At 32.3% G+C, this 16,232-nt stretch overlaps 1 protein-coding gene across 1 annotated transcript; it reads left to right on the top strand.

Annotated features, from left to right (window-relative positions):
* The first annotated feature begins 271 nt into the window (after nt 1–271).
* Nucleotides 272–1,498, top strand: LOC142226658 (uncharacterized). Its single transcript, XM_075296769.1, has one exon. The coding sequence runs from the start codon at nt 460–462 to the stop codon at nt 1,426–1,428; it is 969 nt and encodes a 322-aa protein (XP_075152884.1). The 5' UTR covers nt 272–459; the 3' UTR covers nt 1,429–1,498.
* Nucleotides 1,499–16,232: the final 14,734 nt, after the last annotated feature.

Genomic DNA, 16,232 nt, shown 5'->3' with positions numbered 1-16,232 from the left:
AGCTTCCCTGTTTTGATTAGACGGATCAAAAAGTAGAAGCGTGCTTGCTACATAGTCATCGCTCCGTATCTCGTATGATCTTTGTCACTAATTTATTGATCGGTCACCTTTCATCTTAATCTCTAGTAAAAATAGATTCTATAAATCCCAAATAATCTCAGCTGGGCGAACTATGAAAAACATTTGCATCTCGTAGTAGGTCTTATCTCTTACATCTATTTCGGTGTAAATTTTCCACTTGTATATATAGTCAATTTTTTCGCTACAGGCTATCAGTAAATCCTAGAACTTGAAGACACTCAGTAATCATCTGAATTTTCGTTATGATTAGAGGGCTGCATTGGCTGTGGGTTTTTTTTCGCTACATTTAGCTGGAATGCAGTAGTTTGTCAAGATATCGCTTTGGTGGACCTTACAAATGGATTGGAAAATCAGGTGACTCACGAAATCCAGAAAATCATGGAAACGTATAACAAAACCAATGACGAAATTGAAGTATTGGAGAAACTTAAGTTTAGACTATCCAGACAACTAAGGATGGAAAATGCTGCTCTCTTGGCAAGTAACTTTTGTGCGAGTAATACTGACAAGCTTAAGAATGAAATACAAAGTTTATTGGAAGAATATGGAAGGAAGATGGCCAGTGATATTTTACATGATGCCCTAGTGGAAGCGGTATATTGCAAAAAGCCTTCTCAATTGGTAGTCTTATTGGAGAGCCTTTATAACGATGACGAATTGAAAACTTTTGAGATTATGTTAGAACTTCAAATAGAAATTTTCTATATTTCCCAACAAATACTCACCGACAAGGATTATCATCTTGAGATTGCCCTTGTGTTGCACACAAGCCAGGAGGATAAAAATTATGGATCAATTAGCCTTAATGTGAAAAAACACATCGATAATATCATTGCCAAATTACCAAATAATTTGAAATATTTATTTTTCAATTCTCATTTTTGTCTTATGAATAACGAATATTCGGAATATCTTTATACAGCAGTGAACGCTCGGAATCTGGACTCATCAAGTCGTTACATTTGGACTTGGTATGATAATTTATCTATAGACACAACTGGTCATGTTAAGGCTAAGAGATTTGGAATAACTGAAATTCATGGAGAAAGAGTTTTGCTGGTACAACTTCAGGGACTAGTCGCTAATATTCCATTCTTTATGAAGGAAGATTCGAAACTTGTGGCCGGTTGGGATTTGAATGGTGACCCTCAAAACAATATCTGGACGGTGGAATTTTTAAACAATGATCTTGTGGCCCTCTACCAAAGTGATTATATAATGTGTTCTACTGATGATAAATCCGACCGTTACCGACGTAAAGTTCGTGGCTACAACTCGGAAAAATATAATTACACATCCAAAGAATGTCAATGGTATTTGGGAACATGTGTTAGAACGAAATTATAACGATTCTCTGTTATGTATTGTTGTTGAAATATATACAAACAATTGAATAAAATATACTAAGAGAAAAGTAGATACGTCTAAAAGTTCGGCTTGACCGAATCTTAAATATTCACTACTATGGAACCCATACAACAATTTTCTTTGAAAATACATAACGTAGTACGTATTATAATCAGTCTATGTGGGGGCTATATTAAAAAATTAATAAGGAAAATAATATTTAGAGACCTTTATGTGCCCCAATATCATGATGGTCGCTGACGATGTAAACATTTTCCAATCATTTTCTGATTCAGACAAACAATGCTATCTTCAAGCTGATCTTCTTCGACGACTTTTATACATGGTGTGATGTTAATTTGATGGAAGAGAAGAGAAACTCCTTTCAATACTATTTTTTTATACCCTCCACCATAGGATGGGGGTATATTAACTTTGTCATTCCGTTTGTAACTCATCGAAATATTGCTCTAAGACCCCGTAATGTATATATATTCTGGGTCGTGGTGAAATTCTGAGTCGATCTGAGCATGTCTGTCCGTCCGTCTGTTGAAACCACGCTAACTTCCGAACGAAACAAGCTATCGACTTGAAACTTGGCACAAGTAGTTGTTATTGACGTAGGTCAGATGGTATTGCAAATGGGCCATATCGGTCCACTTTTACGTATAGCCCCCATATAAACCGATCCCCCGATTTGGCTTGCGGAGCCTCTAAGAGAAGCAAATTGCATCCGATCCGGCTGAAATTTGGTACATGGTGTGAGTATATGGTATCTAACAACCATGCAGAAATTGGTCCACATCGGTCCATAATTATATATAGCCCCCATATAAACCGATCCCCAGATTTGACCTCCGGAGCCCCTTGGGAGAGGAAAATTCATCCGATTCGGTTGAAATTTGGTACGTGATGTTAGTATATGGCATCCAACCATGCAGGAATTGGTTCATATCAGTCCATAATTATATATAGCCCACATATAAACCGATCCGCAGATTTGACCTCCGGTGCCTCTTAGAGGAACAAAAGTCATCCGATCCGATTGAAATTTGGTACGTAGTGTAATAATCATGCCAAAATTGGTCCATATCGGTCCATAATTATATATAGCCCCCATATAAGCCGATCCCCAGATTTGACCTCCGGAGCCTCTTAGAGGAGCAAAATTCATCCGATCCGGTTGAGATTTGGTACGTGGTGTTAGTATATGGTCTCTAACAACCATGCAAAAATTGGTTGACATCGGTCCATAATTATATATAGCCCCCATATAAATCGATCCCCAGATTTGTCCTCCGGAGCCTCTTGAAGGAGCAAAATTCATCCGATACGGCTGAAATTTGGTACATGATATTGGTATATGTTCTCTAATGACCGTGCAAAAATTGGTCCACATCGGTCCATAATTATATATAGCCCCCATATAAACCGATCGCCCGATTTGGCTTGCGGAGCCTCTAAGAAACGAAAATTTCATCTGATCCGGCTGAAATTTGGTACATGGTGTTGGTATATGTTCTCTAATGACCATGCAAAAATTGGTCCATATCGGTCCTTAATTATATATAGCCCCCGAATAAATCGATTCCCAGATTTCCAAATTTTATTTCTATAGAAAATTTTTTCCAAATTTTACTTCGATAGAAAATGTTGTAAAAATTTTATTTTGTCAAAATTTTATTTCTATAGAAACTTTAAACATAATTATATACGTATTTAATCGGCCTTTTTTAGTTTAATATATACTACGTATGGACTACCTTGTAATTTAGAAGATGGTGTTAGGAAGTTTTAAGATATCTTGCCATCGGCAAGTGTTACCGCAACCAAAGTAATTCGATTGTGGATGACAGTCTTCAATAGAAGTTTCTACGCAATCCATGGTGGAGTGTACATAAACTTCGGCCTGGCCGAACCTACGGCCGTATATACTTTTTTTTTAAGGAAATAGAAGCTGCAGATTTCTATAAAGATCTAGGTTTACTCATGGGTCAACGTCCGCACATTCGTAAGCACATTCTAATTGTGGAAGGATGGAAAATGCTGCTCTCTTGGCAAGTAACTTTTGTGCGAGTAATACTGACAAGTAATTCGATTGTGGATGACAGTCTTCAATAGAAGTTTCTACGCAATCCATGGTGGAGGGTACATAAACTTCGGCCTGGCCGAACCTACGGCCGTATATACTTTTTTTTTAAGGAAATAGAAGCTGCAGATTTCTATAAAGATCTAGGTTTACTCATGGGTCAACGTCCGCACATTCGTAAGCACATTCTAATTGTACACGGATGAAAAAGACTGTTTTTCATATGTTTGGCTATAAACATTATATGTTTGGAACACAAATTTTTAAACACAATATTTTTGAGTGCAAGCATATAATGTTCATAAACTAGCATAACATGTTTGGGACATATATGTTAATATGTTAGAACATATTATGTTTGGGACATAAAATGTTTGTAAATATAATATGCTTGGATGCAAACATATATTAATTTAGAAATAGCCTATAAACATATATGTGTTTAGTAGCTTGGAGCGCTATTTAACAGGGAGCGATATTGAATTAAGTTGGTGGTTGTTGCTTGTTATTACAAAATTAACATTTTATTTTTCCTTGGGCAATTGATCAGCTACTTCTTTGATCCTTACAAACTGTGTGGTCCGCTGTTCGAATCCCCGTCCGGCAAAAGGTAAAATTGAAATAAAAAAAATCATACAATTGAATAATTTCTTCTACAATGTTTGTATTACAGAAAAAGGTGCTAAGAACTAAAAAATCTTGTGGAAGTGAGAAAGATGTGGGGGAATATACAATTGGGCAGTACCAAAATTTTGAGCATTTAGGTCGAAAACCTATGTTGTTAGCACCTATATTACCTGTTTATTTTCATAATTCATTATGATTGTAAATATATAAATAAATAAATAAAATTTTGAGCACAATATTGTTTGGGAGAATTTTTTTAAGCATAAAATATTTTTGGCTGCAAAATGCTTCCAAACATATTATATGTTCACATAATAACATATTGTTTTTTGGAAGACAACATTATTGAATTTGGATGCAAAAATACAAAATGTTTGGAACTTGAACTACCCAAACATATATTGTTTAGACCAATATGCTTTCAAACATATTATATATTGGAAGATATCAAACATATAAATGTTTGGGCAATACCCAAAAATATATATGCTTGAAGCAAAATATGTTTGGGAGTATATGTTACAGAAGCGATTTTTTGTGAGCGTGTACTTAGTATAGCTTACACTGCCCTTGGCTTCCGAAGTCACGAAAACTTTATACATGTCATTAGTAAGACCAAACCTGGAATACGGTTCCGTAGTTTGGAACCCCTATCATACCATTTTAAAGAATATGCTTGAATCTGTTCAGAAGCTATTCCTTCTGGTTGGTCTTCTCGGATGTGGGTGGAATCTAGGGTTTTTTTTCCCGGGAATTCACTATTTTTTTTCGCTCCCGCTTTCCCGGGAATTAAGTGCGGGAATTCCCTGGCTGAATCTTAAATACCTACCACCCTGAACCAAATATAACAGTTACCTTTGAAAACTCTTCGTCGTAGCGGGTTACTTCATAATATATAAAAATGATTAAATAACGCCTTGGTTTAAAATCTAAAATCTTTAGATTTTTACCACCATTATTCAAATGATTAGAAGAAGTAAAATCTTGGAATTTTACTATCAGTTCCAAGCAACTTTCATGATAAGCGCGCCTTCTATACCCTCAAGAAGTGAAATCCGTCTAGATGGAGGCCTTACCAAATGGAGCGATAAAAAACTAAATCCGTTACAATTTCAGGCAAAACGAATAAAAACTACGGCTAAGAAAAGCCTAAGCAGTTAAATCGGGATAAAAGCTTCTCTAAGTGGTTTCAATGCAATGTGGAACGCCGATCGGACTCGGCTATAAAAAGTAGGTCCCTTGTCATTGAGCTTAACATGGAATTGGCCAGCACTCAGTGATAAGAGAGAAGTTCACCAATGTGGTATCACAATGGACTGAATAGTCTAAGTGAGCCTGACACATCGGGCTGACACCTAACCTAACCTAAATCGGGATAAAAATTACGGTTTCTACAAGCTCAAGAAGTAAAATCGGGCGATCGGTCTATATGGGAGCTATACCAAAACATTGACCGATGCAAACCATTTTCTGAAAACCTATTTACGGTCAGAGACCGATTCTCATCATATTCGGCACAGATATTATTAGAGGTATTTCCTGGTGAAGATTGACATTTTGATATTTGTTAACATAGTATCAACCCAACTTTCCAAAATGGCTCAAGCACAAAAACCCAACAGGTTGTTATTAGGAGATTTTGGTGACGATTGAGCAGAAGAAATGAAGTGAGGATTCTGCTTTCCAAGTAATTTTTGCGTGTATGTTCCTGACGGAATTTGATGAATATATATCAGCCACACTGTATGCTCATATATTTGTTAAAAGATTATTTTCAATGGCTACGTGTTTTCCCCCATTTTGAAATTTTTCCCAATTTTGATAGTATCACACCACATGTGCTTGCGAAAACCCACATATGGATACGCGTTCAGTTCATTATAGCATGTTTCAGGGCCATAATCTCCAAAACAACAACACCAGTAGAGGGCAGTAGCCAATCATGTACCAAGGGGATGGGTACCACCAACAGCTACAGCTACAGCTACAACACATGATTATGACATTATAATTAACAACATAATAACATTTTTTCCGACATTTCATTTCAATTCATTCGTTGCCATCATTTGTTATTGCCCTCTTGAAGACAATAGATTTTCGCTCTGAATTACAGAAAATACCCAAAAGAGACTTAAAGTTTTCTCAGGCCAGACCATAACCAATGCTTTAACATTTTTCTCCAAAAATTATTAAGACTTATAGTGAAGCAACGAAAGGAAAGGAATATGGACATCTATCTTTCTTGTTCTAGCTACCAACAGACCAACAGACATCTTGTCCGTGCATCATGTTATTGCAATACCTTACCGGTACTTACTTTTATCGAAAATATTTCCAAGTTTTTAGATTCCCCTGATGATGTCTGATGCTACTCTGGTGTGCTTGCTTTGACATGTTGTGAGTCTGGTTACACATTCGCCATTAGAAGTTTTCTCATTTGATATGCAACAAAGTTTTTATCACCTAGGGCTATTTTAGTCATGTATCTCAATGTGCTTGCACGATGATCTACTTTAGTTGATAAAGTGGAGCAAAAAGTGCATGATGGATTCTGAAACAAATGACAAAAAAAAAAAAAAAAACAAGTAAGGAAAGTCTAAAGTCGGGCGGGGCCGACTATATTATATCCTGCACCACTTTGTAGATCTAAATTTTCGATACCATATCACATCCGTCAAATATGTTGTGGGCTATTTATAAATGTTTGTCCCAAATACATACATTTAAATATCACTCGATATGGACAGGATTTGATAGACTTCTACAAAATCTATAGACTCAAAATTTAAGTCACCTAATGCACTAGGGTGGAACACAATGTTAGTAACAAAATATGGGAAACATTTAAATCTTAAGCAATTTTAAGGAAACTTCGCAAAAGTTTATTTATGATTTATCGCTCCATACATATGTATTTGACAATTTTTTTCGAAATCAGAAAAACATATATATGGGAGCTATATCTAAATCTGAACCGATTTCAACCAAATTTGGCACGCATTGCAACAATGCTAATTCTACTCCCTGTGCAAAATTTTAACTAAATCGGAGTTAAAAATTGACCTCTGTGGTCATACGAGTGTAAATCGGGCGAAAGCTATATATGGGAGATATATCTAAATCTGAACCGATTTCAATAAAATTTGGCACACTTGTCTACACTACTAATTGTACTCCTAGTGCAAAATTTCAACCAAATTGGGGTAAAACTCTGGCTTCTGGGACCGTATTAGTCCATATCGGGCGAACGATATATATGGGAGATATATCTAAATCTGAACCGGTTTCAATAAAATTTGGCACACTTGACTACACTACTAATTGTACTCCTAGTACAAAATTTCAACCAAATTGGGGTAAAACTCTGGCTTTTGGGACCGTATTAGTCCATATCGGGCGAAAGATATATATCGGAGCTATATCTAAATCTGAACCGATTTCAATAAAATATGGCACACTTGACTATAGTACTAATTGTTTTTCTTGTGCAAAATTTTAAGCAAATTAAGATAAAACTCTGGCTTCTGGGGCCATACATGTCCATATCGGGCGAAAGATATATATGGGAGCTATATCTAAATCTGAACCGATTTCTTCCAAAATCAATAGGGTTCTATTCTGAGCCAAAACACATAATTGTGCCACATTTTAAATCGATTTGACTAAAACTGCGACCTAGACTTTGATTACAAAATGTGTTCACGGATAGACGGACATGGCTATATCGACTCAGGAGCCCACCCTGAGCATTTTTGCCAAAGGCACCATGTGTCTATCTCGTCTCCTTCTGGGTGTTGCCAACATATGCACTAACTTATAATACCCTGTTCGACAGTGTGGCGCAGGGTGTAATTATTGCTTATCCAATGACGAGTATTTTTTAAATAAATGAAGCTCTATTTCCATAAATTCGAATGGGTTTGAATTCGAGTCATTTTCAAATATTGTGTGTCTTTTAATTAGAGAGCTAAAAGACGATATTTCAATCACTCATTTTACTAAGACCATTTACCTTTTCGAAATATGCTTAGCATTTTGGGGTTTCTTTTAATCTTCTTTTTAAACTACGTGTATGGTACTTTTAACGATGAAACATAGAAAAGACAGCATATTTTTTGGGAAAGTTTATATTCTTTCCCTACACTTTCACAATAGTAAGCATATCCTGTGCTAGATTTAGGAAATCCAGGTATTTTCATACCACGATGGTGGTGGAAGGTGCATGTAGGTGGATGTGCTTGTTGACTCAGTGTGAGGAAGTTAAAACAAAAAATAGTCCTTACACTGAAAAAAAAGCATGCCCGGTTCCAAAGGTTTTGTCTTTACTTTAAAAATTTTGGTATTGATTCCGAGCCAAAGAAGCGGAGAATACAAGTAAGGATACTTTTAAGACACAATTCTCTTTTAAATTTGGGTTGTGTGTACTTGCTTCTAGGAAGCAAATTTTAATTTTTCACTTTTTCAGGTTTTTTTCTACATAGCATATGTAGTCCCTTTAAAAACGAATTAACGACAAATTTATTTTCCAAATTAACACTCGACTTCCAGTAAAAATTATGCTATGTTTCAAATAAAAAACGTCTTTAAAATAAAGTTTTGAAAAACATGTCCTATATTTGAACGATTTCTTGCTTTGTGGTCAAGATGCAAAATGACAACAAATTTAAAGACAATTTCATTAAAATTAAAGAATTTTTCTAAATTATTAAAGTCAAGTTGACCTTAGCCCAAACATGTTTTCTTTCATATTATGATACCCATTTTTAAGTGAAATCACTTAATTGTAAGGACACTACGACTTCATTGCAAAGTTTATCGACTTTTGGACAAGGAAAAAAACTTTGTATTAGAGAAATGCGTCTTCTATGCTAAGCAAAATTTGCATTCGTATTTTAAAGACATGAAATCTTTGACCTCACGACAATATTTTTTTCAGTGTATGGATGAGTTTCTGCAGGTTTCTTGTTTTTTTTTTCATTTCTTCTCTTCTGACTTTCCTAATGAAATTCCCATAAATCTCAGTTGAACTATGCTGAAAGTAATAATTACACACAAGATTGAATTTTAATTTAATTTTTCGTTAACATGTAGCTATATTTTTCTCGATTCGATATGCTTCACTTTTATTGAAGATGGATGTGAAGTGGAGAAACATTTCGTCATATAAGGGCGTAGTAAAATGAACAAAGGGGTCTTCATAATATTGTGATATTGGTATTGCGACCAATAATTTTACAAAAATCAGGCCTCAGCCTGATTTTTGTAATGTATTGCACATAGACGAGAACCCATCTGTATAGTCTCCAAAAAAACAAACACCACACACGACTCTGTTACCAAGCTTATGTTATATTCGAATTTGCGATACATGGTTACAGGATAAATATTCTGATGAAGAGGATTGATTTCATTACTAAAGCTAAATTATTATTAAACTATGATCATGAATTGCTGGAATGATTTTGCCTTGAGCTCAAATTAAACTTTGTATTCACAGAAAAAAAGTAAAATAAATTGCTAGAAAGGAGAATAAATCGAATTATATTGAAACAAGTAAATAGCCGTAAGTTTGATCGAGGCAGCGTTGCCAGAATTGTTTCACCAAAAACCGCTAGATTTGTCCAAAAAACTTGCCAAAAAAAACCAAAAAAAAATTAAAAAATAGCTAGAAAAAAAGCTAAATTTTTTTGTATCAAAAGTCACATTTTTGGTTGAAATTTAACAAACTTAAATGCTTTATTTTACTTAAAATGCATATTATTTTAATTGTATTCAACTTAATTCCATTTCTGTGTAAGAAAATATAAGTCATATTAGCTCTGTTGGCGTACTCGATACATTTTGATTGCTATCACAAATTTTTACTGGAAGTCCTTCGTTTATATTTCCTTGTAAAAACATTTTTCCCAGTGAACTTGCAATTGTCAGCTGGTTAATCATGTCACATAGAACTGCATTAGAAAATATCTATATATTTCGTTTTAACTGAATTAATGATAAGTTCGCAAACGTGTACACTTCTCCTAATTTTACCCAAGAGAATAAAACCCATTCTAACTGTCTTGCAAGTTTATAATGAATAACTTTTATTCGAAAATTTCCCAAACCTATTGTTGTCCAATTTTCGTAAATGTAAATCCATCCCATTAATAAATAGCAGATTTGAATTTTTTATTGCATTTTTTGGTGTTAGACTCGACTTTAAGTAGAAATTATTTTATGTATACGTTTTTAAAATAAAATGTTTAAAAACCTCTTCTATTTTTGAACGTTATTTTGGTTTGTGGTCAAGATACAAAAACTCCACAAATTTAAAGACTATTAATTTAAAGAATTTTTTAGAATTGACCCTAGCCTTCTTTCATGAAAAGATACCCATTTTTAAGTTGAATCACTTAACTATAAGGACAAAACGACTTTATCGGCTTTTGGACAAGGAAAACAGTTTATATAAGACAAATTCACAAATGCTATTATAACCAAAATTCGCGTTCGTATTTTAAGGGCATGAAATCTTTGGCCTCACGACAATATTTTTTCAGTGTACAAAGCAATTCATGTCTACTATTTTAATTTAGTAATATCATAATAACTTTAGAATATTAAAATAACATAAAAAGGATAAACGAGTCAAATGCTAATATTCCTAATAATTTACTGACAGTTTATATAAGGAATTTGCATGGTAATAGTAGATTTAAAGTTTACGATAACTTTTATGAATACGAGGCAAGAACTTTACAATAAGGTGTATTTGCTACAAAAATGCCCGAATAATGGCTGAAATAATTATTAATGTTTCAATTGAGATTTGAAACATGTGAAAACCCTTATTCTGGCAGCAAGGCTTAGATAAAAACGAAGTTTTATCCATATTTCAATAGGAACATGTCGAAAATAAAACCAGTAAGGAAAGTCTAAAGTCGGGCGGGGCCGACTATATTATACCCTGCACCACTTTGTAGATCTAAATTTTCGATACCATATCACATCCGTCAAATGTGTTGGGGGCTATATATAAAGGTTTGTCCCAAATACATACATTTAAATATCACTCGATCTGGAAGAATTTGATAGACTTCTACAAAATCTATAGACTCAAAATTTAAGTCGGCTAATGCACTAGGGTGGAACACAATGTTAGTAAAAAAATATGGGAAACGTTTAAATCTGAAGCAATTTTAAGGAAACTTCAAAAAAGTTTATTTATGATTTATCGCTCGATATATATGTATTAGAAGTTTAGGAAAATTAGAGTCATTTTTAAAACCTTTCGACTAAGCAGTGGCGATTTTACAAGGAAAATGTTGGTATTTTGACCATTTTTGTCGAAATCAGAAAAACATATATATGGAAGCTATATCTAAATCTGAACCGATTTCAACCAAATTTGGCACGCATAGCAACAATGCTAATTCTACTCCCTGTACAAAATTTCAACTAAATCGGAGTTAAAAATTGGCCTCTGTGGACATATGAGTGTAAATCGGGCGAAAGCTATATATGGGAGATATATCTAAATCTGAACCGATTTCAACCAAATTTGGCACGCATAGCTACAATGCTAATTCTACTCCCTGTGCAAAATTTCAACTAAATCGGAGTTAAAAATTGGCCTCTGTGGTCATATGAGTGTAAATCGGGCGAAAGCTATATATGGGAGATATATCCAAATCTGAACCGATTTCAACCAAATTTGGCACGCATAGTAACAATGCTAATTCTACTCCCTGTGCAAAATTTCAACTAAATCGGAGTTAAAAATTGGCCTCTGTGGTCATATGAGTGTAAATCGGGCGAAAGGTATATATGGGAGATATATCTAAATCTGAACCGATTTCAACCAAATTTGGCACGCATAGCTACAATGCTAATTCTACTCCCTATGCAAAATTTCAACTAAATCGGAGTTAAAAATTGGCCTCTGTGGTCATATGAGTGTAAATCGGGCGAAAGCTATATATGGGAGCTATATCTAAATCTGAACCGATTTTGCTGATATTTTGCAAGTTTTTCGAGACTCATAAAATATTCGGATGTACGGAATTTGAGGAAGATCGGTTGATATACACGCCAATTATGACCAGATCGGTGAAAAATATATATGGCAGCTATATCTAAATCTGAACCGATTTTTTCCAAAATCAATAGGGATCGTCTTTGAGCCGAAACAGGACCCTATACCAAATTTTAGGACAATCGGACTAAAACTGCGAGCTGTACTTTGCACACAAAAATACATCAACAGACAGACAGACAGACAGACAGACGGACAGACAGACAGACGGACATCGCTAAATCGACTCAGAATTTAATTCTAAGCCGATCCGTATACTAAAAGGTTGGTCTGTGATTACTCCTTCTTGGCGTTACATACAAATGCACAAACTTATTATACCCTGTACCACAGTAGTGGTGAAGGGTATAAAAAGCCAAAAATAGCTAAAAGGGTCATGAAAAAAAGCCAGAAAAAAAGCTAAATGCATTTTTTTCCCGCTAAACGTCTTCAAAAAAAGCCAAATCTAGCGGGAAAAAAGCTAAATTGGCAACGCTGGATCGAGGCGAATCTTATGTGCCCTCCATCATGGTTTGTAACAAACACAAAATTCCACTAAAGATGTCATGATATGCTAACCGTTCTTAAAATTTTCTACTAAATTAGAAGTTACTCCACATCGTGTCTGTGTTAAAACAATAAAAGGCACACTAATACGGCGTTCTCACCAAGCATGTTTTTCGGTTTGAAATGTTTTCCTTTTATAAGCATTTCAAAACGAGTAGTTTTCCCCATATAAAAAATCAAGTCCAAAACACAATTTTAGAATGTGAACCTATCTAATTTGGAATATACCCCGAAGAACATACCCTTTTCAAAATATATGTCAAAATATTGAAATAAATTTCATAGAAAAAAGGAATAAACAAAGACTTTGAAGAATATGGACATGTGAAAATAACTTAAATATATTTTTCCCTTTGGGCTCGCGGTAATTATTTGAACATACGTTGCATATATATGAATTTCAAGTAAATGTGAATTTCTAATTTCCATCTCAATTAGGTGTGAACGGTGAAATGTTTTGGAAAAACGAATGAGGAAAACGAGTCAGTGATAACATAGCATAAGTACCTAAATATATAAGCCAATTCATTTCTACTATAGAGGAGTCTACAAATAATTATAAACAGATATGAACCAATTTTCGCAAGGCAATTAGAGAGTCAGATCCGACGAAATTGGTTTCTCCATGAGGCTCCAGACGTCAAATTTGGGGGGTCGGTTTACATGACGACAACATATATTTATCTGACAATATAATTCTATAGAAAATGTTGTAAAAATGTTATTTGTTATAAAATTTTGTCAAAATTTTACTTATACAGAAAATGTTGTCAAATTTTTTTTCTACAGAAAATTTTATCAAAATTTTATTTCTATTAAAAATTTTGCAAAATTTTATTTTTATAGAAAATTTTGTCTAGAAATTTTGTATAGAATATTTTATTTTATTCAAAATTTTATTTCGACAGAAAATTTTTTGAAACTATTATTTCTATAGAAAATTTTGTCAAAATTTTATTTCTATATAAAATTTTTTGAAAATTTTATGTCTACAGAAAATTTTGTCAAAATTTTATTTCTATATAAAATTTTGTCAAAATTTTATGCCTATAGAAAATTTTGTCAAACTTTTATGTCTATAGAAAATTTTGTCAAAATTTTATTTCTATAGAAAATTTTGGCAAAATTTTATTTCTATAGAAAATTTTGGCAAAATTTTATTTCTGTAAAAATTTTATGAAAATTTTATTTCTGTAAAAATTTTATGAAAATTTTATTTTATAAAAAATTTTGTCAAAATTTTATATTATAGAAAATTTTGACAAAATTTTATTTCTATAATTTTTTTTTTTTCTAAATTTTATTTTTATAGAAAATTTTGTCAAATAAATTTTTATAGGATATTTTATATTATTCAAAATTTTATTTCGACAGAAAATTTAGTCAAAATTTTATAGAAAATTTTGTCAAAATTTTATGTCTATCGAAAATTTTGTCAAAATTTTATTTCTATAGAAAATTTTGTCAACATTTTTTTAATTTTAAAAAATTTTGTCAACATTTTATTACGTTAGAAAATTTTTAAAAAATGTTATTTCTATGGAAAATTTTGTCAACATTTTATTTCTATAGAAAATTTTGTCAACATTTTATTTCTTTAGAAAATTTTGTCAACATTTTATTTCTATAGAAAATTTTTCGAAAATTTTGTTAAAATTTTATTTCTATAGAAAATTTTTCGAAAATTTTGTTAAAATTTTATTTCTATAGAAAATTTTATAAACATTTTATTTCTATAGAAAATTTTGTCAAAATTTTATTTCTATAGAAAATTGTCAAAATTTTATTTCTATCGTAAATTTTGTCAAAATGTCATTTCTATAGAAAATTATGTGAAAATTTTATTTCTATACACAATTTTGTCAAAATATTATCTCTATAGAAAATTTTTTGAAAATTTTGTTAAAATTTTATTTCTATAGAAAATTTTGTTAAAATTGTATTTCTATAGAATATGTCAAATTTTTAGTTTTTAATAGAAAATTTTGTCACAATTTTATATCCGTAGAAAATTTTATTATTATATTTCCAATAGAAAATAATTATTCAAGCTTGAAATCGTTTTTTTGTCTATTGAATAAAAGAAAGATCGAATAAAATTAAAATTTCTAAGTTATTATATTTTTATAGAAATTTTTGTCAACCTTTTATTTCATTGACAATTTTGTCAACATTTGATTTCGTTAGAAAATTTTGTAAAGATTTTACTTCTATGAACAATTTTGTGAAAACTTTATTTCTACAGAAAATTTTGTCAAAATTTGATTTCTATAGAAACATTTTGTCAAAATTTTATTTCTATAGAAAATTTTATCAAAATTTTATTTCTATCGAAAATTTTATCAAAATTTTATTTCTATATACAATTTTGCCAAAAATTTTATTTCTATAGAAAATTTTTTGAAAATTTTGTGAACATTTTATTTCTATAGAAAATTTTATCAACATTTTATTTCTATAGAAAATTTTGTCAAAATTTTATTTCTATTGAAAATTTTGTCAAAATTTTATTTCTATCCCGGCAAAAATACTAGAGTGATAAAAACTCGGTTTTTTTTGAAAATCGGGTTTTCTCAGTTCTAATAAACTGTACAATTTTTTAAAACCGGAGGGCGGTGTTTTCAAAATTAAATAACCGGTATAACCGGTCCACCCGGTTTTTCCCAAAAGGAGCAAAAACATTTAATTCAATGTAAATGAAGGAAAAATATTTCAATGTTTTAATGTAAAATAAAATTCCTTGACTGTAGTTGCGGTAACTATACCGTAGATAGACATTAAAATGTTGGATTTTTAAAATAGAAAATAATTATTCAAGCTTGAGATGGGTTTTTTGTATGTGTTGGTTTCTTTATTCTTCAATATTTCGCAATTACGTAGAATTACTTCATCAGGAGTAGATCTACAATACAAATGATTGATATTTTTAATCATGACGTATCAATTATTTATCAAGAAATATCATAGATTTGTTGCCAAAATATACGCTCCTAATTGAACAAGCACGATTTGCTCATATTTCATTGAAATATCTCTGGGATTTCTTTAGAAAACCAACGTATTTTATTTGACATCTTGGACGAATACTATGTTAGAAGTATTAAGGAACGATTTGGAACAGCGCAGAAAATACATTCAGGATGTTTTCTTATTTCAGTTTACATTGAAAATAAAAACCCGAAACCCTGTTTTTATGGTATTAAAAACACCGGTTCTATGGGTCCACTGAAAATGGGATTTTATACAAAACCGACAATCGGTGTGAAAGGAAAAACCGGTCCACCGGTTTGCACCGACCGGTTTTGATCACTCTAGTCCATACCATAGGCACTACTTTTACTCACAACATTTTCAATGCAGAATACATATAAGACGAACATATAAGACGAACAATGTACTTCAAATATGTTGGTTGTACTGCTCTAAAGAAGAGTTGTTTGTTTTTTTATCACGACTTCTTAC

The sequence above is a fragment of the Haematobia irritans genome, chromosome 2 (assembly GCF_050003625.1).
Source record: "Haematobia irritans isolate KBUSLIRL chromosome 2, ASM5000362v1, whole genome shotgun sequence".
Classification (NCBI taxonomy): Eukaryota; Metazoa; Arthropoda; class Insecta; order Diptera; family Muscidae; genus Haematobia; species Haematobia irritans.
The sequence above is the reverse complement of the archived record's forward strand: the minus strand, read 5'-3'. Positions and strand labels throughout refer to the sequence as shown.

Coding starts and splice junctions, on each gene's coding strand:
- LOC142226658 (XM_075296769.1), top strand. CDS start 460: ATGGAAACGTATAACAAAACCAATGACGAAATTGAAGTATTGGAGAAA.